The 12,500-nt window shown below is 32.4% G+C and overlaps 1 protein-coding gene across 1 annotated transcript in view; it reads right to left on the bottom strand.

The window, feature by feature from the left end:
- LOC137639396 (uncharacterized) overlaps positions 1–5,446 on the bottom strand; it is an 82,249-nt gene extending 76,803 nt beyond the window's left edge. The window contains exon 1 of the mRNA XM_068371670.1: positions 5,386–5,446. Coding sequence (XP_068227771.1) covers positions 5,386–5,446 — 61 coding nt within the window. The remainder of the gene's footprint in view (positions 1–5,385) is intronic.
- Positions 5,447–12,500: the final 7,054 nt, after the last annotated feature.

Raw genomic sequence — 12,500 nt, 5'->3', positions numbered from 1 at the left:
ATTAGATCAATGAAATACAGAATTGAGTGTAGATCCACAATTTGTATCCTGACTATTAAAATCATTATATTATAATGTCTGCTGGTCGTTCATTTTGGATATAATTTTTGTGAATATGTATATAACTTGATCGCAGACATTATCACTGAATTGTCTTCATACTTACAACAACAAAATATCTATAATTAGCCTACATGGATTAGACTTGAATTGTGGATTTCTTTTTATTTTTATTTTTTTTTTTTTGGCAATAATCCGTCTTTACAAACCTTACACGAATCTAACGTTTACTTCACTGTCTTTTGATGAAAATGGAACTGCAAACCTTTAGACTCTGAAAGTTGAGGAATTATTTAAGATGTTTAATGTGAGGTTTTTAGCAAGATGACAAAAAATAATTAGTATATAAACTAATTTTACATTGGTATATGATCCAAATGATAATATATTCTACCCGTTTTAAACGATTAATAATTCTGGATGTAATACTAGATGAAATACTAGGATAGTAATCAGATTTTTTCGTTGGTTCATTGCACGACTGAAGCTACACAATACATATTTCTTTTAAATTGTCAATTCAGAAGTCAAAGCACCTTATCTAATTTACTTCACACTCAAAACATAAACTTAAGATTACTTGCATGTAAAGAAAATCTAGAAGTGATCGTTAAATATGAAATATTAACATAAATATATTTTGGTTTATCTTATGCTACCATTGTACTTTGGTTTTTTTTTTTTCTTCTTTTTTTTTTCATTCTCTTCTTTCCAACCAGAGCTGAACGCCAATACAGGAACTCCTTGTAGTCATGTCAAGGCAAACAAAATCGTGTTTGAAACTTTAATAACATTGCTTGCAAGAGAACAAGACAATATGCATCTAATGGCCGTGAACTATTTACTCTTTTTTTCGTCTCTTCTAATGTTTCAATTTCCTTCTGACCTCAGTTAAAAACAAGCAAAGGACCACGCTCCGAAAACAGAGCGGTTTTTTTCTCACGTTGATTTGTAGCACTTTTTTTATGCGTTGTTAGAAATGGAATTTGCCGTATATTCAAACTTTGTTGACACTGCAAATACGCAAGTGATCGTGTTTAACTCTTTCTTAGCTGTTTGATTAAGGGTCCCTTTGTTGTACTTAGGGATGGTGCGATGGAGGAGTAGCGTGTATCATTTCTTTCTCCACTGTAGGTTTGGTTTACGTTGCATAATTCATCGTTATTACCGAATAATAAGCTTTATTTCTAAATATTGGAGTTATAATAGATCTGCATTATTGCGATGAGAAAATCCTACTAGGGTTCTGAAGTGGATTTAAGAATATAAGCTACGAACCTAGTTGAAAAAGTAGGATGCTATAAGCCAAAGGGCTCTAACAGGGAAAAATAGCCCAGTGAGGAAATGAAATAACGAAATAAATAAACTATATGAGGAATAATGAACAATTGAAATAAACTATTTTAAGAACAGTAACAATATCAAAAAATATCTTCCATACATAAACTCAAAAATACTAAAAAACAAAACGTTAAGAAATAGACATTCAAATTATAGCAATATATATATATATACATATATATATATATATATATATATATATATATATATATATATATATATATATATATATATATATATATATAAACTGTGTGACGACCCAAAACATAAACATAAACCCTGAAAAAAAAATTCCAAGAAACGTATGCATCAACATTCCATAGAACCATTGACATCACATTTAATTTAAATCCATATACCCAATCCCTTCTACGAGTAGTGTTTTTTTTTTTTTTTTTTTTACCCAGGCCACAGTTGAGACTAAGCCAACAGTGCCGAAGAAAGCCGCATGACAGAGAGCAGACAAGGGAGGCCTCGGATGTTCAGAAGGAAGGACGTCTCCCAAGGACCGCGAATGGCTTAGGGCATCCGGGAGGCTGAAGGCATCGCGATGCAGGTGTGGGAGCGCAACTGCTGCTGCTGATAATTCGGGTCACCTCGCAAAAAAAGCCTTCGCCTTATGTTAATCTGAAATAATGTCGGCCTCCGGAGCTGTCATTTACTATTTATTTAAAAAAAGAAACAGGGCTTGAGTGCTTTTGCTGTCAGTTATTTCCGGCAATTTTTGATTCCTATGACATCAGCTTTTGATTAGTATGCATGAAATGCAAGCCATCATTTTTATATTATTTCAACAATGTCTATCCTATTCATGTTTAAGTGATGTTGATAAAAAAAATCTTAAATTGTTTCTGATTGTTAAAAGATCAGTTAAAGGGCAATAATAAGGCGTCTGACACCTAAGTTCTTGATTATCAAGTTGATCATGTAAATGAATATACTTTGAAAGGCATGGTATGATATTATAAAGAATACACAGCAATAATAAGCAATTAGATGATATTGAATTCCTTATGGATTAAACGTAAAGGACATTCACTTTCAAATCAAGCTTCTTAAAAAGGAAAGCCAATTTGAATTCACATAATGATAGCATGTACTTTTTTACCTTCTTTTTTTTTCTCCATGTCTCCTTATCACATTTCTACTGCTTTCAATTTCAGTTAATAGAATGTTCCTCTTTATTCCACAGATAGTGTACGGAACCCGTCAAATTAATGGCAAAAAATTTAAGTATTTAGGCAAACACACGCATGCCCCACCCCGCCTTCTCACCAGGGTATGATTATCCCCTCTCCCAGTCCCCATATTTTATATATATATATATATATATATATATATATATATATATATATATATACATTATATATATATATATATATATATGAATATAAATAAATATATATGAATGTATAATATATATATATATATATATATATATGAATATAAATAAATATATATGAATGTATAATATATATATATATATATAAATATTTTATATATATATATATATATATACATATACTGTATATATATAATATATATATATATATATATATATATATATATATATATATATATCCAGAAAATTGCTCTTTATTACATAGGGGAGATTGTTTGTTTCGAAAAGTGTCCTCCAAATAATCCGCATATAATAATGAATTTTCTATATATTCTCTATTATGAATTTATAATTTTGCAAAACATTCATCGTTATTTTTCATGATAGGATTTCTAATTTATTACTGAATTAATCATATGGTAATATACAGGACATTAACTTTGTTTAATAAATTTCATATCATGTAGATTATGTACAATTTTATAGTAATTTATAGAAACATCAATCTTATAGCAATTTGACCTTGTCAATCAGTGGTTCCAATTTTCCTTCTACTGAAACCCTTAAATTCCCTTAAAGGGGTCATTCGCCCCCCCCCCTCCCCCATGGGAACCCTTCATTTACATCATAATGTATTGGAAACGCCTCTGCCTGGCGATCTGCCGGACTGGGGTTGTTCGAGCCCCGCTCAAACTCGGTAGTTCTATGTAGTGTCTACAACTTCATCATCCTTGTAAGCTAAGGGTTGGAGGTCTGGGGGAACCTATAGAACTATCTGTTGAGCCATCAGCAGCCATTGTCTGGCCCTCCTTGGTCATAACTTGGAGGGATAGAGGTCTTCGGTGGTGATCATACATGCATATATATATATATATATATATATATATATATATATATATATATATATATATATATATATACATATATACATATATATATATATATATTTATATATATACAGGTATACATATATATATATACATATATATATGTAAATATATATACATATATACATACATACATATATACATATATATATATATATATATATATATATATATATATATATATATATATATATATATATATATATATATATATGGTCTGTGCCTAGAGCATTGTTATTGTCCCTTGCCCTTTTAAATGATAAAATAGTTTCTAATATAATAAAAAGTTTTGCGCTTTCAGCAATATGGAAGAATTTAAACAGACAAAGGAATTCTTTATCTAAAGACAGACTGACAGACAGAAAGATATCAATAATCATTTCCTGTATTTTTTTTTTTTAAGATTTTTCATATATCTATATAATTATTGATTTTTCTTATCTGTGAGTATCTAAATTTTTTTAATTATACTTCATATTCATATAGTTTATTTCTTCGTCTATTAAACGTTAATCCACACAGTAAATATTAGCGATAAAAACACGGTAATATTTATTCCCTGTGACGATTATCAAGACTGAGTGTTTGCTAATGTCACAAAAAAAAAAAAAAAAACCTGCTTTATAAAGTGGTCTTGAGCTTCCATTAAACGTATCTGATGAGTCACCCAGGAAGGAAATGTAGGAGTATAGAGCTAGGTTCGGAATTGTCTTTATATATATATATATATATATATATATATATATATATATATATATATATATATATATATATATATATATATGTGAGTGTGTGTGTGTGCGTGTGTGTTATATATACTGCATATATATATATATTTATATATATATATATATATATATATATATATATATATATATATATATATATATATAGTTTTACATATATATTTAGATATTCGTCTATACATTATGTAGTGTGAATGGGTTGTATACGCATTTAAGGTTTTATGTATATATATATATATATATATATATATATATATATATATATATATATATACACATATATATATATATATGTATTTATATACATAAAACCTTAAATGCGTATACAACCCATTCACATTACATAATGTATAGACGAATATCTAAATGATGACTAGGAATTGCAAAATTTTTAGGGATCAATTGTGCAAAATTATTGATTCTACTCAATTTTTATTTCACAATAGAAATATAATAAAAAGACATTTTTGACCTTTTCGTTACCTTGACTTTGACCCAACCATCCCACCAAATTTCATGAGATTCGGTCAAAGAGTTTTTAAGTTATGCAACTCACAAACACACAGATAGACATACAATAAAATACACGCCTATCAAAACATAACCTTCGCAACGAAGTTGGTGAAACTAATTACATTAAAAACTAAAGGAGCACTCAGTAGAGTGCAGACCTCCACCGTGGATGCTTATTTCCCGACCTTTTTTCTCGACCTTGACCTTGACCTTTGACCTCAACATTTATTAATTGGCGTGGATTTTCGTACACTCAAATATGAACCAAGTCTGAAGTCTGTGACAACAATGTCCAAACGTATGGCTAATTACGTCAATTGGACATTTTTCTTGACCGTGACCTTGGCCAACCAAAATTTAATCATTTCCAGATTTTTACATAAAAGTTAATCTCTCAAAGTTTCATTACACTAAGATTAAAATTGTGGCCAGGATGCTGTCCACATACAAACACACACACAGACAAACAAACAAACAGGGTGAAAACAAAACTTACTTCCAACTTCGTTGGCGGAGGTAACAATACAAGATTTCACAGAAGGGAAAACATTAGTCATCTTGTCCAATTGTTGTCTTACTCGAAATCATCTTATTATTATCATTATTATCACTTGTTAAGCTACAACCCTAGCTGGAGAGGCAGGATGTTATAAGCCCAGGGGCTCCAACAGGGAAAATAGCCCAGCGAGGAAAGGAAACTAGGAAAAATAAAACTTTTAAGAAGAGGAAGATTAAAATAAATATCTCCTATATAATCTATAAAAACTTTAACAAAACAAGAGGAAGAGAAACAAGACATAACAGCATGCCCGAGTGTACCCTCAAGCACGAGAACTCTAACCCAAGACAGTGGAAGACCATGGTAGAGAGGCTATGGCACTACCCAAGACTAGAGAACAATGGTTTGATTTTGGATGTCCTTCTCCTAGAAGAGCTGCTGACCATAGCTAGAGTCTCTTCTACCCTTAACAAGAAGAAAGCGGCCACTGAACATTACAGTGCAATAACCCTTTGTGTTTTAGTATGCATCTCTCTCTCTCTCTCTCTCTCTCTCTCTCTCTCTCTCTCTCTCTCTCTCTCTCTCTCTGATGAATAAAACACGATAGGAAGCAGGAAGTCGCTATTTCCTTCGTAAGTGGTAATAAGGGAAATCATGCATGCATGATGTATGTTCTTCTCGGCAAGACGCGTGAGTCAAATTTACTACTTCGGTGAACTTTTGGGTCACGATAGTTCTTGGGGTTTATTCTTCTAAAGTTCGACCTGCACTGAAGGTGCAGGCCACAGGCTCTTGCCCAAGGTAGCCTGTAAGTGGGAGAATTTTTCAAAGGTCATATATGGAGTCTTATTGTGTATGTATGTAGTTCAGGAAAATGTTTTATTAATTCATTTATTAATAATTTTGATAATTTTTATTGACAATTTTGATAATTTGAGCTTTTAAATTTGTTGGCTGTTGCATGACTGATTCCTTACTGTTCCTCTTTTATATCTTCCTCCGTCAACGAAGTTGGAAAGAGGTTATGTTTTACCCCCTGTTTGTGTGTTTGTTTGTTTGTGTGTTTGTTTGTTTGTGTGTTTGTTTGTGAACAGCATCTTGGCCACAATTTCAATCGTAGAGTAATGAAACTTGCAGGATTAACTGTTATATAAAAAGCTGGAAATGATTAAATTTTGGAAGGTCAAGGACAATGGTTCATATTTGAGCGTATGAAAATCCACGCGAATTAATACATGTTAAGGTCAAAGGTCAAGGTCAAGGTCAATAAAAGGTGTAGAAATAAGCTGCCGCGGCGGAGGTGTGCGTTCTACTGAATGACACTCTAGTTTTTTATTTCATTATCTGTCACAGCTAAAACTCTAGTTATATATTTAGCAGGCACAATTATGCAAATTAGGTCAAACTTTAACCACGAACTTTCTAAAAAGCAAAAAATTAAAAACACTTCGCCATTCCTTACAATCTGATATCAAAACTAGTTCACCACGGTTTTTGTAATGCCCAATTGATTCGGGCCACTTGTAACTTGGTCATGTGACTATTTGACATAGTTCCAAAACTTTAAACCAAAATGGGATTGTAATTAGGCTAAGTGATGCAGTATTGGTAACAATGCAAGGCTTCAACTTGGAATTTTATTTTAAATAATCAATGCCGTTCATGAAGAGGTCTGATTTTGATAATGACAACAACAGCAACAACAACAATAACAACAACAACAACAACAACAACAACGACAAAACCATAATAATAATAATAATAATAATAATAATAATAATAATAATAATAATAATAATAACGATAATAATAATAATAATAATAATAATAATAATAATAATAACAACAATAATATTATTATTATTATTATTAGTATTAGTATTATTATTATTATTATTATTATTATTATTATTATTATTATTATTAGTAGTAGTAATAGTAGTAGTAGTACTAATGAAGAATGAAAGACGTCCATGAAGATTATCCCATCATTCGATTAAATTTCCATTTTAGTGTTGTTAGTCAGAAATATAATTTCCAATTACTTTTCATAATGAATCTCTGATTTAATTAGAAATGAAAATATAAGTATCCAACAATATATATATATATATATATATATATATATATATATATATATATATATATATATATATATATATATATGTATGTATACATACATATACATATATATGTGAAGAAAAGAGAAGGAGGAACAGGAAAAACAGATCGATTAAAACTCAGTAACAGAACGCACCAAACAGAATATTAAACTAAAAAAAAAAAAAAAAAAAAAAAAAAAAAAAAAAGTAACTTAGATCAAACTCTTCCCCTAAATTTGCTAAACAATTACGAATAAACAAGTAAATCTTCCGTGCGTTGTGCAATAAGAAATAGAAAGTCTGTTTAACCCCATTAAACAAAGCAAACGATGGGCTGCTGTGTTCGTGACCTTCGTGGTTGAAGGAAAAATTTTTCAAGGACGAAGATTACGAAGTTTGATAACCGGATATTCTCTTATGGTAGTTCACCCGTGAGGTCAATTTCAATTTTTAAAAACACTCTCTCACATTATTATTCTCGCTTTACTTTTATTTATGTCTCTCTCTCTCTCTCTCTCTCTCTCTCTCTCTCTCTCTCTCTCTCTCTCTCTCTCACGAAGTTTGATAACCGGATATTTTCTATGGTAGTTCACCTGTGAGGTCAATTTCAATTTTTAAAAACATTTTCTCACATTATTATTCTCTCTTTACTTTTATTTATGTCTCTCTCTCTCTCTCTCTCTGTCTCTCTCTCTCTCTCTTCTCTCTCTCTCTCTCTCTCTCTCTCTCTCTCTCTCTCTCTCTCACGAAGTTTGATAACCGGATATTCTCTTGTGGTAGTTCACCCGTGAGGTCAATTTCCTTTTTTTAAAAACACTTTTTCACATTATTATTCTCTCTTTACTTTTATTTATCTCTCTCTCTCTCTCTCTCTCTCTCTCTCTCTCTCTCTCTCTCACGAAGTTTGATAACCGGATATTTTCTATGGTAGTTCACCCGTGAGGTCAATTTCAATTTTTAAAAATATTTTCTCACATTATTATTCTCTCTTTACTTTTATTTATCTCTCTCTCTCTCTCTCTCTCTCTCTCTCTCTCTCTCTCTCTCTCACGAAGTTTGATAACCGGATATTTTCTATGGTAGTTCACCCGTGAGGTCAATTTCAATTTCTAAAAACGCTTTCTCACAATATTATTCTCTCTTTACTTTTATTTATCTCTCTCTCTCTCTCTCTCTCTCTCTCTCTCTCTCTCTCTCTCTCTCTCTCTCTCTCTCTCTCTCTCTCTCTCTCTCTCACGAAGTTTGATAACCGGATATTTTCTATGGTAGTTCACCCGTGAGGTCAATTTAAATTCTTGAAAACACTTTCTCACATTATTATTCTCGCATTACTTTTATTTATCTCTCTCTCTCTCTCTCTCTCTCTCTCTCTCTCTCTCTCTCTCTCTCTCTCTCTCTCTAAGGGGTTAGTGCCGTTAGTGCACCTCTTGCGGTACACTGTAAGCGGTAATTAAGGGGTCTTGCAGCGACCCTTCGGCCCATAATTAAATTTTCTTTATATCCTTCAACTTTACCTCAGCTCTTTATTCATTTATCCCATTATGCTCTCCAATCTCTAATAGCTCTAATAACCTCTAATCCCATAGATACAATTAACCGCTAAATGGCCTCACAGGCCCCAACGCCATGCTACATACCCCAAATCCATCGATTAAAGGTTTCAAAGGGCACTCATAAATGGCAGAGGCAAGGGGACAGTGACATTGCCCTATCTAGCAGGACAGTGCCCTGAAAACTGACCATATATCGATATGATCAGCACCCAAGCCCCCTCTCCACCCAAGTTAGGACCAAGGAGGGCCAGGCAATAGCTCCAGATAACTCAGCAGGTAGGCCTATAGGCTCTCCCAAAATCCCTATCCTCAGATCACAAGGATGGTTAAGTTGCAGACACTAGAGAAACTAATGAGTTTGACCGAGACTCGAACCTAGTCTGGTAATCACCATGCAGGGACGTTTCCAGTAGGTCACCACACCCTCAAATTCAATAATCTCTCTCTCTCTCTCTCTCTCTCTCTCTCTCTCTCTCTCTCTCTCTCTCTCCTTTCCATTCCACTGTATGCAATCATAATCGTTACCGTCGAAAGGCATCAGATTACTACGGGTTGCAAATCTGCAAAGAGCCCGTGTCACGCAGGAGGTGCCATGCACTCTTTGAAAAAAAAAAAAAATGTTGTCCGATTTCCATCAAAATGTGTCACGCAGTTGAACTTCAAGAAACTCGTAAGATTATCTTTGCATGATATCTTCAATTGCCTAACACACATCAAAGGTCGTGTTAACTCACTTGGTAATCCAGACTGATTTCACTTTTATTAAGTTTTGATTTTTGCGATTTTTTTTTTGGGGGGGGGGCGAGTAATGCAATTGTCACGTAATAAAAATGATACAATGTTTTTTATCTTTCGTTCACTTCACCTTTTGTTTTGCTCACCTGTGTTCGGTTATTTTTCATGCAGCTTTATTCAACCATTTTTCAGTTGAATTAATTTCATTTTATTTCTGTCCTTAGAATTTTTTCCTCTTCTGAACCCCAAGAGATATAGATTAAAGTAAATTTAATCAAATCCTTACAAAAAAAAATATTTAAGATTTCTAGTTTCAAAAGGTTTTGGTGAATATTTACACGTTTAAAAAATGTCACAAAATAGAATCATTATATAATAAAAAAAAAAAAACTACCAATACTTTTTTTTCTGATCTAGAAGCACTGTAATCTTTTAAGGAATCACTGAAGGCTAAAAGAATTATAACTTCACCGATGTTATAATGTTGTTCAAAATTATGTAAGTTAGAAACTGATGTTATGCGTAGTGTCTTTTTCTACGAAGTTTTGATAATGAAAAAAAAAATCTAATTGACATGAAGGCGTTAATGAAGAGAAATACTCTTCATTATGTATAAATACTTTAACATTACTATTCAAAACAGACTTACTTGTAAACATTCCAAATTGAGGGCACTTTAACATTATTCTCACGGTTGTAAAAGACCCATTAATTCGGTCACTTTTCCTTAAATTAAATTTCACGGGCGTTGATTCTTTTTTTTTCTGAAAAATCTAAAGAGTATCTCTTGCTTGAGGGTACACTCGGGCACACTATTCTATCTTATTTCTATTCCTCTATTTTTTAAGTTTCTATAGTTTACATATGAAATATTTATTTCCATGTTGTTACTGTTCTTAAAATATTTAATTTTTTAATTACTTTTCTTGCAGTTTCCTAATTCCTTTCCTCACTGGGCTATTTTCCCTGTTGGAGACCCCGGGCTTACAGCATTCTGCTTCTCCATCTAGGGTTGTAGCCTTGCAAGTAATAATAATAATAATAATAATAATAATAATAATAATAATAATAATAATAATAAGAATAAAAATAATAATAATAATAATAATAATAATAATAATAATAATATTAATAATAATAATAATGAGGGTAACAAACAGATGTTTGCCTATGCTATCTAAAACCTCACCCAAAATACATACTTATAAGGGATTAGCGATCAAATCCCCTATTTTGAAAGCCTAATTCTTCTCACTACATAAGATTAACTTATATTTGAACATATTGGGCCTACAGACAATAAGAGTGTGAACGAAAGTAGTTTTTTCTAACAGATTACGAATCCTTAATTTGTCTTTTATCTCTCAGGAACAGTTGTTACTCCTAAATAATTCCTAATTACCTCCGCCAAAGAAGTTGGAAGAATGTTATGGTTTCGCCCCTGATTGTGTGTTTGCTTGTGTGTGTGTTTGTTTGTGAACAGCTTCCTGGCCACAATTTTAATCGTAGAGTAATGAAACTTGCAGGGATTAACTGTGATGTAAAAAACTGGAGATGATTAAATTTTGGAAGGTCAAGGTCAAGAAAATGTCCAATACACGTAATCAGCCATCAGTTTGGGCATCGCTGTCACAGAGACTTTACACTGGGTTCATATTTGAGTGTATGAAAATTCATTCCAATTAATACGTGTTAAGGTCAAAGGTCAAGGTCAAGGTCAAGCAAAAGGTCAAGAAATACGCTGCTGCGGAGGAGGTCTGCACTCTATCGAGTTCCCTTCTAGTTATCCTTTGAATTATCATTTTGGAAAGGGACGCTTCAATAACGTTCAGTCTATATATAATCTCTGCTGCGTATTGCGTTAACTTGACACTTGACATATATAAAATAAATGAATAAATTTTTCATTTTCCTACGAACCTTATCTTCAACTCTCCTTAAAAAAAAAAAGAAGAAAAAATTGAGTTATGAATTTTCTATCAAACTCGAACATGAAAAATCAAACCAATTCTTTAATTGAAATTTCTATTTCAACAATTAGAAATTTAAATGGTTTCTTTCAGTCGATAGATTGATTAGTCAGTCATCTTTGGTAACCTTATAGATACGGAAGAGAAAAAATTCAACTCTTAAAATGTAAATGTTGAGGTGTTTCTCTCACTTAAAAGCCAAGCGTGACTCGGGACCGAGAAAAAGCATTGAAAAAGAGGCAATGTCCTTAATGGCGAGGTTACGCCCCTATTGACCTACATTTACGCCCCTATGGCTGACGAGCCATTTACGAGCGTGGTTTGAGAGAGAGAGAGAGAGAGAGAGAGAGAGAGAGAGAGAGAGAGAGAGAGAGAGAGACAGGCAGACAGACAGACAGAGAGAGAGAGAGTCAAAATTTCTTAGGAATTATACACACTTCTCAGGGGTATTGAGAGAGAGAGAGAGAGAGAGAGAGAGAGAGAGAGAGAGAGAGTGAGTCAAAATTTCTTAGGAATAATACACACTTCTCGGGGATATTGAGAGAGAGAGAGAGAGAGAGAGAGAGAGAGAGAGAGAGAGAGAGAGAGAGAGAGAGTCAAAATTTCTTAGGATTAATACTACACTTCTTTGGGGTATTTTAAGTCACTGGCAATAATAGTCACAGGAAATCCACAAGGACTCAATGACCACTGAAGAGTGAAATGTTGAAATAAAAATTCCAATGAAAAAAAAAAAATTAAATATGATGAAA

Source organism: Palaemon carinicauda, chromosome 4, assembly GCF_036898095.1.
Source record: "Palaemon carinicauda isolate YSFRI2023 chromosome 4, ASM3689809v2, whole genome shotgun sequence".
NCBI lineage: Eukaryota > Metazoa > Arthropoda > Malacostraca > Decapoda > Palaemonidae > Palaemon > Palaemon carinicauda.
The sequence above is the reverse complement of the archived record's forward strand: the minus strand, read 5'-3'. Positions and strand labels throughout refer to the sequence as shown.